This window comes from Hesperophylax consimilis, chromosome 12, assembly GCF_061612785.1.
Source record: "Hesperophylax consimilis isolate HC1 chromosome 12, BYU_Hcon_1.0, whole genome shotgun sequence".
In the NCBI taxonomy this organism is placed as follows: domain Eukaryota; kingdom Metazoa; phylum Arthropoda; class Insecta; order Trichoptera; family Limnephilidae; genus Hesperophylax; species Hesperophylax consimilis.
Window position 1 is genome coordinate 29678306 of NC_142847.1, and position 25292 is coordinate 29703597.

The 25292-nt window shown below is 33.5% G+C and overlaps 1 protein-coding gene across 1 annotated transcript in view; it reads right to left on the bottom strand.

Annotated features, from left to right (window-relative positions):
* Window positions 1-7654, bottom strand: part of Kif19A (Kinesin family member 19A) — a 66703-nt gene extending 59049 nt beyond the window's left edge. Inside the window, exons 1-2 of the mRNA XM_089637593.1 lie at window positions 7521-7654; window positions 2933-3031 (exon numbers count right to left, since the gene is read on the bottom strand). Coding sequence (XP_089493719.1) covers window positions 2933-3031; window positions 7521-7625 — 204 coding nt within the window. The 5' untranslated portion in view covers window positions 7626-7654. The remainder of the gene's footprint in view (window positions 1-2932; window positions 3032-7520) is intronic.
* Window positions 7655-25292: the final 17638 nt, after the last annotated feature.

Below are 25292 nucleotides of genomic sequence, written 5' to 3' on the forward strand. Positions count from 1 at the left end.
GAATAAGGAACTTGAAGAACTGAATGGCGTAGAGGAAGAGCAATTGATGTTATTCAGTGATGATTTAGAAAAATCAAGAGAAAAACACTAAACTTAACAGCGCAATGCAAAAAACCGAGGAATTGAAAGAATTTGATAAAATTTAAAAATCTAACTCTGAAAAACGCTTCAATAACATTCCACATCCAACACTCAAAAACTAACTACACACAATATACATTTTTCAGAATCACGTGTACAAAATAACACGTGCAGAAATTCTGGGACTAACTACCTATTCCTCTTTGCCCAGAATACTAATGGAGGGAAACAATTATACCAAGTCAGTGAACATCTTCAATTTATCTAAACAAATATAAAATGTTGTTAATGAAGCAATTCAGTTATGTACAATAATTAATGTATATTTCTTAATATTATGATTTAAAAGCCCCGAAAAAGGGCGTTAATTAATAAATTTAAAAAAATACAATTACATCTTAACAAACACTGATATTTACTTATTGGGTATTAGAAAAAAAATCAATCGGTTGTTCAGTTGTTTGTAAGATTTTAAAGTTTTTTTTATGCTTCCGATTTTGTTGTCCGGGTTAAATCTTCCCCATAGGAAAAACTAAACCCTTCCACACACTTTTCCACAAATGATTATCTAGTCAATCAACACTATGCAAGTGCATTATACAAGTAAAATAAATACAAGAACAACAACACGTCAACTTACCAGAGATCAAATGGGAAAAAAAAATTCACCGACTCCAGATATTTTCATATCAGAGGGTTCGGCTCGGTAGAACTCCTAACATGGCCTATAAATCCTACTGATCCCTCAACATAAATATTTAAAAAATCTTCCGTTATCCTACATGTATTCAAAATGACCGACTTTTGCATCTTTATATATAAATTTTTTGATAAATCTAATACGTCATTTTCATTACGTGCATTTTTCTCTTTTTATTTTCTTTTTTCTTTGATCATTTTGCTAAAATCTTTACACTACATTATCTATCTATATGTGTTTTTTAAATTTACTTATTATGTCATTTCCACTATACCAGTATATTTTCTTTTAGGATCTTTTATATAATATAAATCTTATGCGGAAACTAACGTTGGTTCTTGTAATTATCAATGCTCTCTAAGATAGTTTCTATGGTCCTATGCCGTAGACGAAAATAGACATCTGCTCATAAATTCTCAGTTCATTTTAATTTATAGGTGCCTATGATTAGAGAGAAAAACATATAATATTTTTAATAAAATATGGAGTTTGATAACGGAAATTTCACCGCAATATCAATTTGCTTTACTCTCCCAGAAATTTGGAATTGCCTCATGTTTAGTGATTACTTGAAGGATGAATTAAAATAATATGGACCATAACTAAATTCAGTAGAACTTTGCAAATCTAATCACAAATAGGCTTCTCGCACGATGTTAAACTTTGAAGTTTAATGGCGAAAACGCTTTAAATGTTTGGTTTCTTCACAGTTTTAGCGCTATCGACTAACAAACTTACCAATTGAATCAGAAAACTAGGATAGTCAAATAAACATGAAAAATATCTTTGCAAACCAATAATGAATAACAGAAAAAATTGTAATTTACTGACTTAAAGATCGCCACACGAACAAAACTGAATATATCCAACAATAATAGACTAATTGTAATTTACTGAATTAAAAGATCGCCACACGGACAAAACTGAATATGTCCAACAATAATAGACTAATTGTAATTTACTGACATAAAAGATCGTCACACGGACAAAACTGAATACTTATAATAATATTAATAACTTAAATAAAATAAAATACCACGAGTAGAACACATCGAGGCCTTTGAAATAAATCTATCGTTTTTTTACAAGCATTTTTATAAGCCTTTAAAAAAATGTGTCAGAAATATAAAACTGCTTTAAAGTTCAAAATCTTCTATTTACGAATCCATTTTCAATTATGGTTTTGTTGTATAGTGTGGCAAATTAAGTTCTTTAGAAAATTATCGTAAAACATTTAAATATTTGTGCCTCAACTTCGCAAAATAAAGTAAAGCACACTTTTTGGCGATGTTTTTTCACTTTCATAAATCTACATCTACATAAGGAGTGTTATTGTTAGCGGGCCGAATCCAAATATTACACGTCGTGGTGCGTCGCCTTAAAAAAGAATCACTCTTGACTAATTTGGTGTGTTGACTTTACTTTTACGTTTACCTAACCAATTTAACTCTAAATACATCTTCTATAAATTGAATTAAAGTGTCATTTTAATAATTAGTAATTTTACTAATATTTTAACAATAATTTAAAAATAGATTCTATGAACAGAAACAAAAACATAAATAATATTATAAAATCTAAATCCTGTATAACATACATTTGTGTGTATTATTCAGTGTTAGTTATACGGCGACCATTTTCTTATATTTTGCGTATAGTAAATTAAGAGGAAGCTACAAGCCAAAAATGTGTGAATTCTTGGTAAGAACTATATTGTCTTATATCGTCAGGAACATAGGTAATAGGCATTAAAATCGCTTGGCAAACGGAGTCTAGAAACATTCGATTTCAAGCGCAAAAGCGGTTTTTATTTATTTTGTAAGGAATTTCATAAGAAAGCAAAAAAGTTAATCAAAGGAAACTGTCACAGATAATTTTGGCCATAATACTTTATTTTTTAAAGTTGTTTCATTTATGCGTTCTTACATTTTCATCGAAAAAGTACATTTTGTAGTAGTTTATATTTATGTTTTATACTGAGTAACTACATTTTTTATTTGAATACTACTCAACGGCAACGATAGGAAAAGCTTCAATTTATCTAAAGCATCTTTTTGATATTCATAATGTAAACCAATTCGTTGTAAAGATTAATCGAAAATAGTGGTTTAGCATTAAGCTTCGCCTTTAAAGGTTTTTTTTCTTACTAACCTGTGTCGATTCCTCTCCAAAGGCTCTGTCGTATGTGTAGATTTTTTCTGGGGCGCGTTTTCTGGGTCCTTCGCGAGTCGCTTCTTCAAAAGCTACTGCCTGAAAAAAAACGTTGTTTTTAAAAATTATTTTCACAAAGTAGATACAGCGAAACAACACGCTTTCAGATACAACGCACAACACATAAACTTGTCATAGGCAGCGGCTTCCTCTTTCGTGCAAGAACCTCTTTTGGAAGTGTTGAGGTTTCGTTCAAGAAAACCTGTAATTTGTTAGAAGTGAATGAACAAATGATTATGTATCATAAACGCTCTTAGTAACAATTTGAAATAACGATCGCACATGCAGTTATATTGTATTTTAAATATATTCCGTCTTACTAATTAATTTCTTAAACGTCCGTTCAACGTAAGTGTGGTAAAGCCGGCTTCGAGCCTGGTTTAAACAGTTTTAACCAAACAAACGCCATTGTCATAAGCCAAGTTTTTCACTGTTCTGGCCTTACTTCTTAGCCTTCTTGGCCTTAGTGATATTTAAACCACGTTTTTAGAAAGGCTGATTATGTTTATGGCTTGTGGACATGAGCCAAGAAGAGTGTTGGCCTAGGAGGCTAGAATATAAGTATTACAAATCCATTCAAAATAATTTAGAAAATATTATTTATGTAAGTATAGGGGGTACGATTCTGGCACCCGGTACGCAATCCTACAGATTTATCTAGGTATAGGGATACGATTATGGCATACGGTACACAATGCTACAGATTTATGTAGGTATAGGGGTACGATTCTAGCATCCGGTACACAATCCTACAGATTTATGTAGTTATAGGGATACGATTATGGCATTCGGTACACAATCCTACAGATTTATTTAGGTATAGGGGTAAGATTCTGTCACCCAGTACACAATCCTTCAGATTTATGTAGGTATAGGGGTACGATTCTAGCATCCGGTACACAATCCTACAGATTTATGTAGGTATAGGGATACGATTATGGCATCCGGTACACAATCCTACAGATTTATGCAGGTATAGGGGTACGATTCTACCATCCGGTACACAATCCTACAGATTTATGTAGGTATAGGGGTACGATTCTAGCATCCGGTACACAATCCTACAGATTTATCTAGGTATAGGGATACGATTATGGCATACGGTACACAATCCTACAGATTTATGTAGGTATAGGGGTACGATTCTAGCATCCGGTACACAATCCTACAGATTTATGTAGTTATAGGGATACGATTATGGCATTCGGTACACAATCCTACAGATTTATTTAGGTATAGGGATACGATTCTGGCATCCGGTACACAATCCTACAGATTGATAAAGAAAATAAATATTGTACAAATAGTACATTTTTGTGTCATGGATTTGACTATGACGCAGAAGTACCAATAAAGCATCGTATGTGTATTTATTTACGTTTGTGTGACGGAAGCGTTGTTTTATCCCTGATAAAGCTCATGTGACAAGTACTCGATTCACCGGCAATGTCAATATGGAAAATTCATATACTTATTCAGTTAATTCTCAATTAATAATTTTGGATGCGGACATGAGTACCGCCGCCCCGGTAACCATTAATTTGACTACCAACACCTCTGCTACAAGTCACCCCAGGTGGTTCGTTTACGTTGTACGTTTGGTATTATAGCAGGGAGGCCCAGACTGTCCAGTTTCATGGGGTGAGATTTGTCCAGGTCTTGGCGGCGGATGCGTCTGGGCCCTAGCTGCGTGTCGGGCCGAATCGGGAGAGGCCGATTGAGGGAGGCCCTGTGACCTCTCCATCCGGACTCTCTCGACACATCGCCTTCCCGTGATTCTCATGTCCGTCACTCCTGAACGAACTGACCCCCAGATACCTTTTGCCTTCCCATCCCAAAACTTTCTCTCCTTCTTTTTCTTAAAAAGACCCTCCACACATCATTCCCAAAGATGACATAGGCCCTGAAAGAAATTATTTTCCTCAGGCCTCCTGTATGAAGAGAATGTGAAAAAAAGAGAGACTATTAAGACATCATCCTTTTCACTATAATTCCTAATCGTCATCAATTCCATGCCATGTATGGTTCAATGAAATCCGTCTAGCAAATTCAATGTGCATGTTATCTACACATTATAATGCCTGAAAGTAAAAAATGATTATATTGGTTTGCTCATTATTAATGTGTAAACTTTCCACCACAATCAAATTGTAAAATTTCACATCAACAGCCAGCACTTCATTATTCATGAGAATTTAATTGTTCTCATACTACTCAACAATATTAACAGAGACCAATCAATAAAAATAATGTACCACCACAGACAAATTATTAGCGTTTTTTTAACCCATAGTAGAGCTCTTTTGACTTCATAATTAGGACAATGTACTGAATTAAAGGATAGATAATTAGCTTTGATAGTAATCAATAAAAAATACACAACCACAAACAAATAATTGTTGGCACCGGTTTGATTGAATCCATAGAAAAAACATTGGTAACACATTTTAGCTTAGGACAATGTACCAAATCAAATGATAGATAATTATCTTTGATATCAATGCATAGTTAACCTTTGACTTACAGAGAAATTCCAGAATAGACCGGTCTGATAATTTAGCATTCGACGGTAAAGTTGATTGCTATCCTCAAACAGTTTATTTTTGTTATGTGACACCTCACAAGGGCGCCCATATACATATGTACTATGTACACATTGTACAGTGTAAACGCAGAGGAGCTATGTCGCCACCCGGTTGGGATAGGTTACGAGGGATTTATTAATGTGGGTCTTGAAAAGGCCCGGATTATATGAATGAGGAAAAACGGATGCCGGTAGCTCGTTCCACATACGAGCCATCTTACACAAAAACGAGTCTAAGAAGTGGCCAGTTTTCATGAAGCTAACATCAACTGTTAACGGTTGTTCCGCTCGTGAACCTCGAGTTTCACGCACGTGCACCAGTGCACCGGTGCCCCGGGATCAATGCTGCTAGCTCATTAGAGCAGACTACATTAAAATACCTGTAGAACATACTCAGCATACCCACATTGCGTCTGTGCAATAGAGATGACATTCGGTCTGTTAACAATTGATTCTCAATCAGCCGGACCGCCCTCCTTTGCTCAGAATCAAGTAGGTTTATCAAGTATTGTCGGGCTCCAGCCCAGAGGGGGCTCCCAAATTCAATTTTTGGACGTACTTGAGATTTATATAGAAGAATCCGCTAGCTCTATAGAATATGCCCAGTTTATTGGAAGCCAGATTTACTCGGGCTTCTATAGATCCCCGATCCGTGCGCCGGTATGATATACTTTATAGAGTCTTTATTGAGGAGGGTGCCTCCATAAAATTGTACCAGACAGTCATTGATCTCCCTCTTTGCCGAATTCAGACACGCTTGGTATTTTGAGACGTTGAAACCGACCAAGTCGGCCTTACCCCTGGCACGAACCTTTTCGAGGTGGTGGACAACTTTTTGTCTCAAAACTTCCCGAGCTGTTCGGACATCATAAGTGGAAGGAGGCTTTTCAAAAAGATAACCCTCATAAACGGCGCTTTCTTCAGCGTAGCAATTGATTGGTGCACATTCAACAAGATGGTTGATGTGCAACAACAGCGTCGGCGATAGCACAGATCCTTGTGGCACCCCCGCATTAATTTGGTGTGGAGAGGAAAAAGAGCTTTAAACTGCGGGTTGAATTATTCTTCCTTTGAGAACATTTGCAATCCAACTATCCAGGGTTCATGTTCATGGAAAATTACAGTGATATTATTATAGCACTCAACATAAACAAATACCACATTCTACGTTATTATATGAGTATCATTCATTAAGTGAGAATTTAATTTATATTACAAAGAGCGTACAGCACATCGTTGGTGATTATTTCGAGTTTACGCTTAAAGAAATCCTGATGTCCTTGTGGCGTATTTCGAGAGACATTCGTGGTACGCCCTAGAACATAGAAGATTGCATCTAGTACCTACGAGAATAATATCGAAGACGCGTAGAGCCACTACAATCGTCGGGAATATTCCCGGCTGTGCTGAACGCGTGCGAACTTATATAAGTGTAACGGCGGAGTGCTACCACGAAGTTTATCGGCGAGATGCTTTTACATCCCGTAATACGTAAATCTCATTAATAAATTAATACTGATAAGCGAATTCAATTATATGGTTTTTCAAAGACTACGTAACTAAAACTGTATACTAATACTAACATATTAAATAACAAATCAAAACGTGTTTTTTAATAATTTTCAGAGCTTACTTTGCGATTTTTTTCTATCTAAATCACGTTTCGGCAAAACAAATGTTTAGATACTATATTCAAAAATAACATATATTTTTTTTGGAACTTAAAAACTTAAAGAGTCAACGAGAAACTTGTTATAAATCTGTAGAAATTGGGTATGGGAGGTCTTAACGAATGCCGACGGATTTCGACATAAATTATAAACTCGCCTATCGGAGTTCGGTAATTTATTAGGCCCTGTACTTAACTCGGTACTTAGTTACTTTAAAATCAATTTATAGAAAGTGTGGAATGAGTTAAGTGGGTGATTTGCAATTTTCACTTACCTTGTCATTGATGACGTGTATAACCCTTTGTGTCTCCCCCTTGTTGAGTGGCCTCACCCTTACGGCGACCTGAACAATTACAAAACAAACACAAGTCAATAACATTATCCATTCTATCCAACCAACTAATAAACTAACACCTCATTGCACTGAAAAGGTCTAAAGGATCTATTGTGGAAATTGTTTGAGTAGCTGGCAGTTAACTCTTTGAGAGCCAGAAGTGCCTATCGGATACGAAAAATGTGTACCCGCTGAAGGCCACCGTGTCCGACGGGCACATTCAAAATATACTTTCTTTTCAAAAGATTATGAATCGTAAAAAAAATTATAGCCTACTTATTCGATTGGCAACACAATAAACAATGGGATAATTGCTTTTCGTTTTGTAAAGAGGAGCCATTTTAAAATACGTAATATCAAAGTTACTACTGCGTCATTGTTCAACGCGCAGTTTGTGTAGTTTGTTGTGTGTTTTCTTTATTTTTTCAATGTGAAAACCACCTATTTAACTTCATGGAAAATATAGTAAAACTTGAAGAATATTTTCGTATTTCTTTAAAATATTTTTTATTACATGAGAGACATTAACATTTCTCAAGATACAAGTAGCTATTCTGGGGAAACCAATTATGGTAGATTTTATACTCTTTTTTATTAACACATTATCTGGAAAGACGATAGAATTTACATAAACATAATTTTGCAAAGAACAAGTAAGGTAACACACGACGGAGGTATTATTTCGCGTTCCGGAGGTTAAAGAAAAATTTAAGTGTGCATTGAATGTGAGAGAATTGTAACAATGGTTTGCTTGATAAACAGCTGATCGTGATATTTTAAAATGTATTCAGTACATGCTATTACATTTCTTGTTGCGATACCATTCATTATTATATGTTACGGTTAATTTGTAACTCTTTTTACTATTCGGGTCGTAGAAGCAACCAGTTCTCATGTGACAAATGTCAATCGTGTACAAATGTTGGGCCCTCGTTTGGCTTGTTTCCCGATTATGCACCGGTTCCAAAGGGATCGATGACGCTAGTTCCTCGGAACATCCTCCATTTTAACCGGTAAAAGAAGGACAGCATATCTACCTGATGTGCTGTGCTCTAAAGATTGCAAGCCGTCTGTTAAGATAGGGGAATCTATCAAATGGACCGCCCGTTTCTGCAGAGTCAAGGGTTTTTCAGGTATTTTGGGGCTCCAGTCTAGAGGTGGCTGCCAAATTCAACAGTAGGGCGTACTTGCAATTTGTACAGGGTCAGCAGTTGTGTACTATTAAAGTATCTGCGGGCCCTGTACAGTACACCCAGCTTCTTTGAGGATATCTTGACTCTGGCTTCGATGGAACCTCCGTGCCTTAGCTGGTCAAAGTTACACCAAGCATATCAATGGAAGGCGTGTTGGGAAGTTTGTTTCCGTTGAAGGAGAATATATTGTCATTTCGATCCCTTTTAAACGTAATCAGACATGGGTCTTTGAAACATTGAATTCGACTAGGTTATTCTTTCCTCTTCCCCAAGAGGAAACCCACTCAAGTAACCGTCCATTCTCTACTTCAAAACCCTCCTGGCTGTTCTAGTTTGCGTATCCTTTGGTGACTTGTCAAAAAAAAACTATCATGGACTGTCATCCGCGTTAACAGTAAATTGGTGTAAACGAAAAAAGGTCTTTGAAAAATAAACAGATAAATAAACTCTTTCTCCTAGCTGTCCAAAATGATAATTTTCATTTAATGGCCGTGGACACAAAGCTCAAGAAATACGGAAAACATTTTAACGGTATGCTATGGAAAAGGTAAGCAAAGGATGCGAAAATCAAATAATAAATACATTTTTGATTTCGAAACATTCCGAAAAAGGTCATTAAAAAAACTAGGACTCCAAATAAAAAACCAAACTTAATAATGATACTTTTTAAAAATGCCTTCGTAATGGAAATTTCTACTTTTATTTTAATGAACGCATGTCCACCCCGTAATTCTATTTTTAAACCCTCAACGTGACGATCTTGGACTTTGATAAGTTTATAAAAATGCTTAAATCACATTAATTTTATTCGAAAATGGATTTTAGTACACGGACAAAAACAATTGTTCATACCCATAGACTAAAATACATCAATGTTCAAACTACTTCCCCGCTCCGTTGCAATACCTGGTGAAATAGTTTTTCGATCTTTGCAAACAAAGTAATACCTTTGTGTTTTTTTAAAGTGGAAGACACTTTTTGATGTCTAGCAAATTTTACATATGGAGGTATTTAAAAACAAATTTCTTTTCAATTAAAACAAAGATTTCTGTAAACTCTTGTAACCGCACTAGGCTTGCTGTTTTCACATAAATATATATTTTTTTGGTTGATGTAAATACCTAATTGTAAAATATTGTCTAATGGGATTTTTCACGACAGAGGAAGGACAAGCTTTCTTAAATTATTTACAATCAAATTCTACACAAATAATAAACAGATCAATGAAATTATTCTAGTGGTATGGAGATGGTATCTGTTTTAAACTAACTTTTTTTTTTATAGTGAATATCTCACAAGAGTCCCAACTGCTCCCGTCTGGAGCCAGTGAGACTATGGCATCCCCAATTGGGGGATGTTGTGAGGCTGAAGGTAAGTGGGGAAGGGAAAGAGGAAGGTGGGGAAGTACCTGGCTATTCACATCTAGTCACTAAACACGGCTAAAGCCATTTGGAGCAACGTTTCAATTCTGAATGGTGTTCTTACACCAGGGCGATACTGGTAGTATCTTCCACTCTGGAACGTGCCGCAAATATACTATATATTATTTTAATTAATTAATTGTGAAATAACACAAATTAATCAAATGAAATTTATTTGCGCACGCCGGGTTCGAACCCGCGACCTTCGGAATGGCAGTCCAATGCGTTACCACTGGCCTATGCCTAAATAGTACAGCCCACATGATTTTAATAGGGAAATTGTGTTGATGTGCTATTGATGTTAACAAACTATTACTTGGCACTGATAAGTAAAAGTTCTCAATGTAAATCTTACATGAGCTAGTAATATAAATATCCCAGGCATATATTTATCAATTTAATTGAGTTAAAAGCGTTCTAATCTGATGGTGCCGGTTCGAATGGGATTGTATTTATACATTTTCTTATGAAAGTATAATGCAAGGTCGGCGGCAAGCGTGTCAAACGAGGCAGGAAGCTAATATTCGCCATTTTTAAACTATTGCGGGGGTCGAAGCTCCAACATGCAATAATTTACCGTCGATGACACATCAACTAACGTAACATGAAGTCAGTATGGACGCCCTAACAATTACAAAACCAAGAAGGTAGGTACTCGTTACTGTAACATAATTAAAACTTACTAATTTCGGTTTTAACTCCGCCTGTCTGTCTGTAATTCCTTTTAAATTAACTGTAGAATTTTCGCTCTGAATTTAAGTATAGTTTTCCAAGATGTAACTATTTGTTTAAACAAATTCACACAGAGAAAAATTAGTGATGTTGATTTATTAAATTCCTGTTAAAAACAAAATTGCAGGCCGTTTCCTTACTAACTTTTAGTACATTCATAATACATCGTAACACGTGTTCATGCACCTGCATTGGTCTTGATAAAATACAATGACGAAATGCGAAAATATTAGAATTTTTGTAAACAGGTGTTCCGACGCCGCGATAATATATTTTTGTTTTACTGAAAGTTTATTAGGAAACCTGTCAATTAATTAGTAAGGCCTGCAATACCGTTCTTAACCGTATTGCAATATTTTATATCAATGAGTTTTCTCCGTGCAGACAAGCTATAAAGTACCTACCTATTTTACGATATTTTAAAGTAAAATTATATTAATCGTCGTTTTCAAAATTTGGAAACATTTTATCCCGTGATTTTTCAAGGGCGGTAAACGTCAAAATGGGAGTCTGTCGACCGAAACGAAATCCCAGGAGCACAGAAATGTCATAGGGTAATTTGTGTTAATTCCCGCAGTAGTAGTGCTATTAAAAATGATATTATGTAAAAATAATAACGTCAAAACAGACCTGTCAACAAGAACAAAATGCCAGGAGCACAGAAATATGATTGGGTATTTTTTCCATCCGGTTTTTATTATAAACATTTATTGCTCAGTGACAATGGTTATTAAAAATCACATAACGAGGAAACCATTTATATTTTTTTAGATATTTGTATTTATCTTTTAATTTTCCGGTGATTTTTCACTGATCTGCGCTAATTTAATTCATAATTTAAATTTATGGAAAATTCGTAGGTATCACAAATAACATGTACACATACAAGTAGTTGTTCTTTAACCTTATCGTGTTTGTTTTAGGGGTGAAAAGCATTTTCTCACGGCATTTTCTAGCCAACGAAAACTTTAAGGGCGACAATGTCATTCGTCGAATTTGGGAGATGTTTTAATTGCGGTATGAAGAGGGATAATATTTTTAAATACACAATTACGCCAATTTGGAAAGTGATCTGTGCTCTACGAGATTAATATGTTAAATAACGCTGTATAAAATTATATAATGATAATATTATTCACTTTTTTTCAAAATCTGAAAGTGGTGCTACAAACACTATGAGCGGGAAACATTTCGATTAATAACAAGCTAAAGGACGCTCTGGTTTCCTAAATTCACTACTGAATGGGAACGACAATTATTCATTATTTGGAAAATCACACGAGAAAATCGTGTGTTTTGTTATTTCTGAAGTTTGTTCTTATTAGTGCCAGGAGTGTTTAGAGAGTGGTTAAAATGGAAGTCGGGGACGCCCGAGGAAGATTCCACGCATTATCTCTGCACTGGAATGAGATACGGAGTCGAAAAGGCGATACAACGTTTTTCTTTGTAATTATGACAATGTTTTATATATTAGTGAATGATAGACAAAGTCAGAGACACCCGAGGAAGACGTGGATCGATCAAATTAATCAAATACTTGTGTAAAATGTGGCGTACATGATGAAGAAAAAAAGGAGTTGTAAGGAGAATTTATAACTTCAAATTGAAAGGTAGAAGAAGTGGAGGACGCTTAAGGCATAAATGCGCCCAGTTTTCAGGTAGGTACACTAGATTTCACAACCTCAAAACTTTACTCGAAAACATTTATAAACCTGAGCAACTCCGGGTACACGTCAGTAAGTTATATATAAATTATTTCAACTTATGAAATGTGGTTCCAACTACAATAAATGGGGCACTACCATCATGATTTCAATTTATTGCTTTTTCGAATTTAGGACGTTAACTTTAATGAAATGCATAATTCTAATCAAAAGAATTATTTTTGCTTGGTTGTGCAATCATCAAAGCTTTAGTATTATTTAGGTTCAAAAACCTTTACATCCGTTGCGCCCACGTTCATACAAACCGCATAACATAGAATTTTGTGTTAAATTTTCACACGTTTTTGCTGAATTTTTTCGCGACAACTTGTTACCCCGTCTAGAATAATTATTTATTTAGATATTTAAAATTTCTTTTGATGTGAGAAATGAATTATAGTCGCGGAAAGTAGGTATATTCTGCTAGGAAAACTGTGATGATAAGGAATAACAGGTGTTGCGTGTTAGCGAAGGCTGTACCGCATAAAGATAGAGACGGACTTAGCGTTACTCTGAATGGCCCAGTCATTCTAGAGAGAAAAGGTACGTTACGTGGTCATAAATTCTACTAGGAACGTATATGTTGTTCCTTATAGCTTCGGTTGTTTCGTAATAATGTATTTGTTAAAACTCTGTATTCTATTTTTTTTTTTGTATATATTCAATAATATTGTTATTGGGTTTATAATGTTTCAGTTTGATAATGCCTTCAGAGGGCGAAACAGCTGTCACGCGTAATAATAATTACACAGCATAACTTGTTTAAAAATAAACTGTTTTTATAAACCCAATAACAATATTATTGAATATATAAAATTTTTTAATTAAAATGGAGTTCTAAAAATTAAACTTAATAACAATAAATCTGTATTCTATGTTTAGAACCACGGCTTTTGCAGTACTGAAAATGAAACAATTAGACCTTACATAAATATTCTGAAGGTTTATTTAGGGTGTCAAGGTGCGTACTTGAATTACTCATATTTTATAAAAGTTTTTGTTTTTATCATGGGGAAATAAATAATGTTTTTGACGTTAGAAAGAAAAATAATAATACTTTTCAGTTTGCCTCAAATATTTACACCTAAAAACAGCCAAAATGAATAATTCATATTTTGCGTCGCTGTCGTAACATTCAGTTTAACATTAAAAAATATTTTTTATTATATGAACGAGTATAAAAGTGAATGTCCAGTTTTCTTACAAATTTCCCAAACAAAACGAATGTTTTTTCGAAATATCGAGTTCTATCAATTTTTCTACGATTGGAGGAAAAATTTAAGGTAAAATGTGGTTAGTTTATTTGACAACATTTTGCACGTTTGATATTAAATTAGATTTCTAAATAATACAATAGATTGTTATAATAACAATAATGTTTATTTTAGATGCATACGCCAGAAAGATAATTTTATCTTGTTACTTAAACAGTATTTGTTTTTACGAAAAATAAAAAAAATAACATGAAATTCACAGAAAACATTGCACTCGATCCTAACTGTTCAATACCTAAAAACTTATTAAGTAATATTATTAAATCCAAAAAATATTATTATTTTTTCATCATGTGGCAATTGTTTCGCAGTACTTAGATGGTAACAGAACTTTTAAAGGACTTTCACAGAACTTTAATATTTACTGAGGATTGGTTATTTCATAGAATTTGAACAATTCATCAAATTTCAACGTTCATTTGCGAGTTCTGTGAATGTCATATTCAAGTTCTGTTAGTATATCATTATATGCTAATTACTTGACAGAAGTTTCACAGAACTTAAAAATTAGCTTTCAAATTCGAAGAATTATTCACATTCATCGAAACAACCCGTCCTTAAAAAATTAATGAATTGCTTACTTTCCATAAACCAACCCGTCCTTGGTAATTTTCTTTTACTTTTGATAATTTTACGAAAATGCATAAAAAGAGTTACATTTTCTAAAAAGAGGGTATATCCTGATAATTCATTATTATACAGTAGATAGTATCGACTATATATACAATATTATCGACCGAGCGTATCGAAGACTTATCTTTTAACTCGACCATTTCGAAAACCTCTTGCATCCACTATATAATATAGCAAGCACGCCTTACTTTGACTATGTGGCTAACTTTGACTGAGCCTACCTATCTGCCTGAAAAAAGTTAGAAAAAACATTACATTTTCATTGAGATACTGACGTTTATTTCGTTGTTAATTGTATAATTCTTTATTTTAAAAAAAGTTACTTAAAATATATATATTTTTTTTTATTACTTTATTTATTTTCATTTCTTTACACATATTAATAGATAGTATATAATAGCACAATATATAATACCAAATAGTATACACAAGAAATGAAAACCCACTAAGGCACTGCCTGAGTGTGGGTAATATAAAACGATTACTATATTTCAAGTACCTAAAGTATAATATACATTAGTTGAAAAGTTTTTTTTTGTTTATAGTTATTATAAAAAGTAAAGAGAAAACATTACGTACAATAGTTTATAAAGTTTCAGCAAGTGAGTTGTAGAAAGGATCAATAAATTTATAGTAAAAGCGTTTCAATATCTGCCTCATTTAGCCATAATTTTACCTCTTTAATATATTCTATCTTTTTATTTATCATTTGAGTTTGTAGTGGTAGAAGGTTAAATGTACGAGGACCAATGAAACTGCTATGTGTCTGCATTAATTTAGTATTGGTTTGGGGGGTGTAAAATATATTATTTGTTCTTTTGCTCATTCTGTTTTCATTTATTTTGAAATTATTTTTGTTTTTAAATAAATATTTCATAGTTTGTAATATAAATAATTTACGAATGTTAAATAATTTAGATTCCTTGTATAATAGGTCGGTCGAGAATGTTTTATTTTAATATTATAATAAGGTTTATAAATAATTAGGGAGTTCTTTAATAATGGACCTTTTTACAAATCTGAGGATTTCTGTGAACATTTTGGTTTTATTTTATCAAATAGGAGAAAATAAATATAAATCTTTCTTGGACGCGAGATCCACTGTACACAGAACTAATAGGTATAATATATGTAAGTTTCGTAAATATTATTACATATATCGTAAATTTATTTTTTGAATAGTAACCTCCATAGAGAGGAAGTCAATGCGAGAGTCGGGTCACCATACGACCCCATATTCAGCAACCTTTACTTTAAAGGGCCGATAGTTCGATGAGAAGTTCTGACACTTTTTATAAACTGTTGTGATAAAGAATTTTATGATAAAAAATGTTAAAATTTGATAAAGTGGGGTTTGAATCAGGATAGATGTTTGCATTTTTAATTCCGTATCAAGTTAAATAAGTCACCCGCCCCTGCCTAACAGACAAGGGTAGTGAGGAGAGGCACCCCTCCGTTACTACCCCCAGTTACCTGCAACCAATTTACCACTAAATGCTGGCCGACATGCCAGGAGGGCTGCTTGTGAATATCACAGGAACACTACTCTCATATTCTACATCGGAGGACGGCCTGCTAATTAAAACCGAATAACGGATTTTTCAGGCTGAAAAATTATACTTGCTAATGCACTATTTGGTAAATAGAAGTGTTCTCTAGAGTAGGTCAAATATCTGGGTCAGTTTGAATTCTATGTGTGGATTTCCTTGGTTTATGCAAAACAGGGGAAAAATTTGTAAAAGGTGTATTCAGTTTTTTGACAATCTCGTTGGTAGGAGTGGTGAGATCTATGTGTCCAGAACCAGTTGACATGGATTCAATTAATAAACTCCCAGAACAACGTATTTGATTTTTATTTTGTGGATTTACTATGGATAATAAGCGAATTAATAAGATAAAATATTATTTTTACACATCGTTTCGGTGTGGATAATACTCTCAACGGACGTGTCCGATCGGACATCACTAGTATCCGATCGGACATTTCTTGTGTCTGATCTGACATTTCAAGTGTCCGATCGGACATTTCCAGTGTCCGATCGGGCTTTTCTAGTGTCTGATCGGACTTTTATAGTGTCCGATCGGACTTTTATAGTGTCCGATCGGATACCGGAAAAGTCCTATCGGACAATTCTGGTGTCCGATCAGACATTTCCCGGGTCCGATCTGACATTTTAAGTGTCCGATCGGAAAATTCTAGTGTCCGATCGGACATTTACCGGGTCTAGTAGGACACTAAATATGGCACTGGCGAGACCAGTATTATTCGGGACGAAAGCATTTCTTGAAGCACCTTCTGTCATGTCTAATGACCGAATCTGAATAGTCCGGTAATAATAATAATAATTTATATGATTTGTATAGCGCCATTTTCGTGCGAAATCACCTCAAGGGTGCTGTACAAATATATAATACTTCCCGGCCTTCCTATTTTCCTGATTTAAATTACCCACATGAACACGTGTTCATTCACCTGCGTTTATCTTCATAATTTAGTATAATGACGAAATGCGAAAATGTTTCACGTATTCCGAATTCCGACATCGGACAATACAATGATATTTTTCTAATAGTTTATTAGGAAACCTATCAATTCACTCGTTAAGGGTCTGCAATCCCGTTTTCAACGGGGAGAATCAAAAAAATATTTCGGTATTTTTCTTCGTTTACTTACACCTAGTGAGTATTGAGGTAAATTATGTAATAATAATAATATTTTGAATGATTTATATGGCGCCGTTTTTTGAAAATTCATTTCAAGGGCGCTGTACAAATATATTATATATTTCAACAATGATTTATCTGATTACCAACTATAGACTTGTCAAACTATTATCAACTTATGGCTAATGCTACGTATGCATTTACGAACCGAAACGCGAGCCGAGCCTAGAATTATAGGATAGGAACGAAGCAACAGCAAATAGCGCAAAACGCCGCATGCCATTGCTTCGTTCCTTTCCCATAATTCGAGGCTCGGTTCGCGTTTCGGTTGATTGAACAGATTGCATTTATCGGTCCATCGATCACTAATTATATGTAGAATGCATTTGACCATTGTTCATGTATTATTAATTATTTATATTTTGTACAGGCAGATAATATACAGGACCATATTTTCCTGAGAGATCACTTGAGATCAACACCGTTTATCGTTTATTGGAACAATTTACATACAATTCGCAAGCAGAGGGCATATTTGGAACACATGTAAATAGATATGGCATTATTAATTCTGGAATCATATATATTTATGTTCTTTAATGAGCGTGTTTAGGAGAGAAAAATAAAAATTTATGTTGGGCGGTAAACCAGTACAAGGATTTGATTAGAATTGATCTTCCTAAATGTGATTCGTCCCTCGGTATGAGACAGAATGAGGTGTAAGGCTTCGAATAAAGTAAATCCAATAAGAAAAGTGTGATTAGGATATATTATAAACAAGAAAAGAATGTTACTCTCATAATAATTTAAGGGTAAGAGCCTAAAAAAGCAAGTTCTTAGTTTTATACATCTAAAACGTACAATAAAATAATACAGAAAATTAATAATGGTACCTACTTATATTGTTTTTGTCCTTTGCGTGAATCTGTAAAAATAATATTTCAACAAACGCCGGCACTTAATGTAGTAATTCACTAGAATTGTTTTCTTTTAACGTAACAATTTCACCCACTCAAATGAAATAGAATTTTAACGAAATGCTTCACATATTAAGTATTCACAATGAGCACTTAACTAATACGTTAAGCTCTCAAATAAATTAAATTCCGTTGCCAAAACCAACTGCCTATTCCAATAAGTTCGGTAAACAAGCGGTCAACATAATGGCGTGTTCCCAAGTAAAGTAGTTGTTAATACAATGTGATTGAAAACACAACTGTTTTCTCACAACATCAACATAACTTCTGAATCAATACATTCACACTTCAAGCTCATTATTTTTACCAACCACATTTAGGGGTTATTTTACCATCCTCTTGATAAACATCATCCATAGGATAAGTATTTTTTTAGATTTACGATGTAGTTTTCTTTTCAGATCTCGAACCAATAAATAGTGGTACTTGTACTACAGTGTGTCTACAGAACATTTTGATACGTAACTTACCTCAAATTACTACATTGTGTCTATATAAAATTATGATGAACATGTCAACACAGCTTCTAACTTCTAACCTAATAATGTAAAATTAGGGGCGGCAATTGGTTAGGCTTCGCCCTGTTTAAGTGATACTAACAACAGTTACATTTAATAGGTAGATATTAGGTCATTCACAGAGAGAGGGTGAGTATATATTGTTAAAATACGGAACAGGAAGGAGTTATACAAAACATATTTTCTTCGATATTATCCAAAAATTATATGAGCAGAAATGATGCTTTTGAAGAAATCTCGTATTACATGAGGCGATCCTATGAAAATCGGGTGTTAATTTTCAAGTTAGCGGAATTTACCCGAAACATACGATTTGAATTCGACCAATCAGAGGGCGTGGACCGTCCAGACGCTAGCGTAATAATATTATAGAAGATACTGCCACCATGGGTGAAACTACGGTGGAGACTCCCAAGGAGGATATTGGGTTTCCACATATGACGGCAGAATAACGAACACCTCGGCACATTTTTGGTGTTCATAGAATATTACTACCTAAGCTTCAATCATGCATGTTTATACAGTTGCAAATCAGATTTCATTCTACTACCACGTTTTATATATGGAACATCTAACTGTATTACTTGCGCCCAATGTCAATATGTATACCTATATGTATAAGTGAATAGATAAATAAAAAAATAAATGTATTTCAATGGAAACGGGAACAATTCTGAAAAATCATATGGGTATCAAAAGATTCACCAAGTTCTAAGCTTTAAACAGCAATAAAATCAATAGTAAAATCTCACTCTAAAAGAGTCGAAAAACCTGTTTAAAAATATTGATTTTTGATTTTTGGTATGTTTTTATTTAATTAATAGCTGATGGGTACCCGGCATTACTGGGAGTTATCCTTAGGAGATACACATATACCGTTGCGGACTTTTATGTGGGCCTTTTTAAGTTATACAATTCCGTGGTACATTATTTTGATGTATCTCATAAGGTTTAGCCAGCGTTAGCAATGTAAGCGCCATGTTTTTTTTTATGTATTGATTACAAAACATCGACTTTTTTCTACTGTCTGTAAATATAATATGCATGTATTATATATATATAAACCTTCTGGAAGAAATGCTCTAAATGATAGTGAAAACTCTATTAAAATCTGGTGCGTAATTTAGATGAACTAAGCGCACAAACAGACAGCGAAAAGTGACATTATTTTATACTATTTAGAGATAAAAAGTCTGGTATAAAAATTTACTAACTACTAACAACTTATTTAGGCATACCTTACACTACATCCTAAACCTATTTTTATACCATTTAGACATAATCCACGAAAAGCACAAGGCTTTTAGCTTCTTTAACATCTGTCGGTAGTTCATTGAAAATCTTAAATCCTTTAAAATAGAGATTATTTTCGGTTCTCGACAAATTTGATTTTGGAAGTCTAAAATCTCCACAGCTTCTCGTGGGGTAGCCATGAATTTCACAAATTTGATTTTGGAAGTCTAAAATCTCCACAGCTTCTCGTGGGGTAGCCATGTATTTCAAAATAAATAAAAATACTTTCTTAAACATGTATTTCGGGAGCATCGTATTTTTGAGCTTAAATATAAATTTTACGGTATTGTAAATTATACGCTGACTCACACTTAACATATCTAGTTTTTTTTAAGGCATTTTTTTACCTACTACTAGTGACAATTATATAATATAGGTATATAAAAACACATAAGTATTTGAATGCAAAGTTGTAACAAAATTTCAAAGCAATCGGTGAAGAACTTTTGGAGATTTAAGATATTGAAAAAACGAACATTTTTAATTATATAGATAGATTGTTTCCATTTAAAACTGATGTGCATTTCATTAAAATGTAGAAATTGCACTGAAAACTGAATAAATTAGACATTTTTGCATACATATTTAGACATGCACAAAAACAAAATATAAATTATCTCAAAATAACAGATTTATACTTGTTGCAGTTTAGTACTGGGCCATCGATATAATATATCGCATAAGTTAGCCGAGATTTCTACCTCCTGCAGGTATTTATTTATTATGTATAGTGAATTGTTATCGATAGGATATCGAATGCATCAGTATTGATGGGGCGCAAATCCTTCGTTCGCAATTGTGCGGGGTTGGTTGCGGTGGTGCGATAAAGTCTAAGACAAACAAAAAAACGAATTGAATTTGCCTTAGTGTTTGCAAGAGGAAATGAGTGGGAAAGGCCAAAGACTTACCCTGGTCTTGTCCTCCTTAGCCGCTGGTTCCTTTATTTACACTTATCAGCTTGCATACAATTAAGGGCAATTCCCTTCAACACTCGCTCACTCAACACAAAAAACAGTGACATTCACTGCGGCGGGTAAAAAACGTTTCACTGGACGATGTGTGCTCCAAAAACAGTCACAGCCGAGTTCAACATATGCGGGTATTCACAAGATGACACGAAATGTTCGCGGTAAGATGCAACGATAACAATGCGCCTTGTCTTTGGGCCCGGGTCAAGGAAAGGGGACAAGGGGCAAAGGGGGGGTGAAGGGTACACATTTTAAGGCTATTCAATTTTAAAACCTCACGCGCAACTTAGTATTAAACCAATATAATATTATGACCGCATAACAAATGAGGAATGATAAAGTACTTTATGTTGTTTTCCTCCAAGAAATCATTTTTAAGACTTCTACTGAAAAAATATTTTTAAATAAAATTCAATTACAATTAAAGTACTGTAGAGGAATTAGAGAAATATTTTTTCCAACTGTATACGATTGTAAATGTTAGCCTACAGTAATGTTTGTAAATCAACACCTTTATTATGGGCCAGCTACGTTAAGGACCTTTTGTCCTTGGCACAGTAACCCGGCTTAGTGCTATAAAGATAAGGATTTATTTTTTATCCGATAACTAACCTCGTGGAAAAAACTGACCCCAGGAAAAAACGTTGCGATAACATCAAAATAAAAGTAAATATTTTCCCTGCATTTTCCTACCGATCCAACAGATAGGCCAGTTACTTAATTGCATGTAAACATTTGAATAAATCTAGGGTGAATAACGACAAAAGTACGTAAATATAAATATAAATTGTGTGATGACTGCAGAGTTCCAACTGCGCAGTGCATGTGGGACTATGGTATGCAATTTGGAAGCTTAAGGCCCCGCAGTAAGCGTTAAAAGGTGGTTTAAAAGGGAGATATTATTTAAAAACGAATGTGAGAGGGAGATATTAAAAAACGAAAACATTTAATAAAACACGATTCGTTTAAAATATAACAAAAATCTTTCAACAAATTTATTAATTACATTTAGAGCATACACTGTGAATTTTTTCATGCCTACAACATATTAAATAACAGAACAAAACGTGTTTTAAATAATTTTCGGAGCTTACTTTGCGATTTATTTATATCTACGACATTTCATATAATTAACGTTTCGGCATAACAAATGTATCGATATTATCTTCAAAAATAACTCTTTTTTTTGGAACTTAAAACTTAAAGGGAAACTTGTTATAAATCGGTAGAAATTGTGTATGTGGGGCTTAAGGATGAAAGTATGGTAAGGAAATGAAGAAGGTTTTGAAGATCTGAGACTATATCTACCACTCTTGAACGTATTGTGAATGGTCCTTCTAATCTCATATTATTTGAGCTTTTAGTGTAATTATAGTGAATTTTAAAATAATGGGTAATTATTCGCTCATTAGAGCGCCATCTTTTTTTTAAAGAAAAGTAAAATAATTAACCCTTGATATATTTCACCTCAGGACGTGTATCTATGAGTAGGGAACTTGTGATAATGGTACTGCAACTTAGGATTCATATTAACAGGCAAATTTGCAATCAGCCAACAATCAGGTATATTGAAAAAATATATAAAAACATGTCAAAAAATAACCTACCTAATGAAGGTACCTTTTTTTGTATTAGGCAATTCACCCTAAAGGAAGGTACCTTTATAGTTGCATATTTTATGTGTAAGAACAGAGTATACCGCTCTGCCACGGATTACATTGTAACAACACTCAAAACCAAAGAAATTCTTCAGAAGTCGATAAATTATTGTGATTAATATTTTAAAGTACCTATTTTAATTTATTACACTCAGTAATATCAAGGACATTGATATAATATTATATTGTGTACTTTACATAGCGTGAACCTATTAATATCAAGGACATTGGTATAATATTATATTGTATACTCTACATAGCCGCAAACTCAGTAATATCAAGGATATTAGTATTTTATTATATTGTGTACTTTACATATCCGTGAACCTATTAATATCGTGGACATTAGTATAATATTATATTGTGTGTTTTGCATAGCCGTGAACCTATTCATATGGTGGACATTAGTATAATATTATATTGTGTGTTTTGCATAGCCGTGAACCTATTCATATCGTGGACATTAGTATAATATTATATTGTGTGTTTTGCATAGCCGTGAACCTATTCATATCGTGGACATTAGTATAATATTATATTGTGTGTTTTGCATAGCCGTGAACCTATTCATATCGTGGACATTAGTATAATATTATATTGTGTGTTTTGCATAGCCGTGAACCTATTCATATCGTGGACATTAGTATAATATTATATTGTGTGTTTTGCATAGCCGTGAACCTATTCATATCGTGGACATTAGTATAATATTATATTGTGTGTTTTGCATAGCCGTGAACCTATTCATATCGTGGACATTAGTATAATATTATAATGTGTGTTTTGCATAGCCGTGAACCTATTCATATCGTGGACATTAGTATAATAGTATATTGTGTGTTTTACATAGCCATGAACCTATTAATATCGTAGACATTAGTATAATATTATATTGTGTGTTTTACATAGCCGCGAACCTATTAATATCAAGGACATTGGTATAATATTATATTGTGTACTTTACGTGGCCGCGAACTGAGTGCACTTCAAATTTCTATTCCAGAATTATGGATACAACAATTTTTTTTTTTTATATTTATGAGTTTTGTTAATTATTAAGGGGATTCAATTCGTAAAATTTTAACGAAAGCAAGCACTCTATTTTAATTTATTCATTCATAAACATTTTAAAAGATTTCGCACATACTCTAAAGAATTCGAAATTAAGCAATACAACCGTATTTATAAAGGCATATTTAAGTAGGAAATTATACACTTCAAAACATGTTCTTGACGTTTGATACTTAATTTGTTTCTAGGCTTATAAAATTCTTATAAAAAACGTTTTATTAAAGCTAAGTCCGAGATGTTTTCTACTCGCAAGATTTAAGGGAAGCATCTAAATATTTCTAAGTGATCAAATTTTCAAACCAAAAACATTTTCCTTGATTTTACTTCAGGTATTTCGCATTGAATCCCAAAGAAAAAAATGGTGTATAGAGCCGAAGTTATCTTTATAGGTAAGTGATAATATACTTTATCAGCTAGCAATGACCTGAATTGTAAACATCTAAATACCTACCTACTTTACTGCAGATAAATATTTAATTCAAAGTTCCAGGTGTACGCGGTCAAATAATAATTATAAAACGAATCGATGTGATATCAAATTTCACAGCGTATATTTATTACACTTCGGAAAAGGTAATTGTATACACAAATGTATTGACATTTTCACAATTTTTTTTGGTGTATTTTCTGTAATAGCACCGGATTTGTAAAAAAAACTCAAGGGAGGTAGGCATTAAAATATTATTTCAGTCTTTCTTTTTCAAGATTTGTTCAATTTTAGGTAATTTTCGGAAAATTTAAGATTCGCTGTGTTTAGTTTGTCTTTGAACTCGATATCTCTTTAATTTTGGCACTCAATTCTACTGATATGACGAAAGCTTAAAGTTCAACTTTGAATTCGATTCCTCTTTAAATTTTTCTATGAATTCGGGTGATGATTTTTAAGTACTTAACTTGGTGACAACAGCTAACAAGCAGCTTTACTAAGAGCTTTTGAGCCTGTTTCTCCAAAAGCGCAATTTCAAAACATTGTATCTGGATTTTGGACTGCATTTCGGTTTATTCAGCTGATATTTACTCAACCAAATATCTGGTTGATTACTCAACCAGATATTTCCAACAGCATTTATATCGGAAATGCTGAGTATCCGAAGCTTTAGTTCTAGGATATCGCTTTTCTTATTAATACCAAACATCCTGGCTGTAATAGAATCAACATCCGGGATGATTTCATCACAGGGTTAGCTCACCAATAGTGTTGTCTATGTGAATACTTAATATGTCAATTAACTACATCACAGGAAATGTGAATATTTTCCACATGTCCTTCAACTTAAGCACGAAGTATCCTTTAAGTTTTAAAAATAATATATTATGTCCCTACCTGTTTTTTTTGTCCTACTTTTTATTTATTACGTACCGTTTTTTTTTCAATGTATTGGTCCTAACTGTTTAAATGAAAAATAAATAAAACGAAAATTTTGATTTTGGTTTGCTATTGATTTGAAAATGTGGCGTGGAGAGATGATTTTTAAAAAATAATTAAAGAACCGTGACTCAAATTTGAAGGGAAATTGAAGAGTGAGGGAAGGGTTGAGAAGTACTAAATATTCAGATCAATTCATTAAACATTGAAAAAGCCATCTCAAGAAAAGTTTAAATTCACA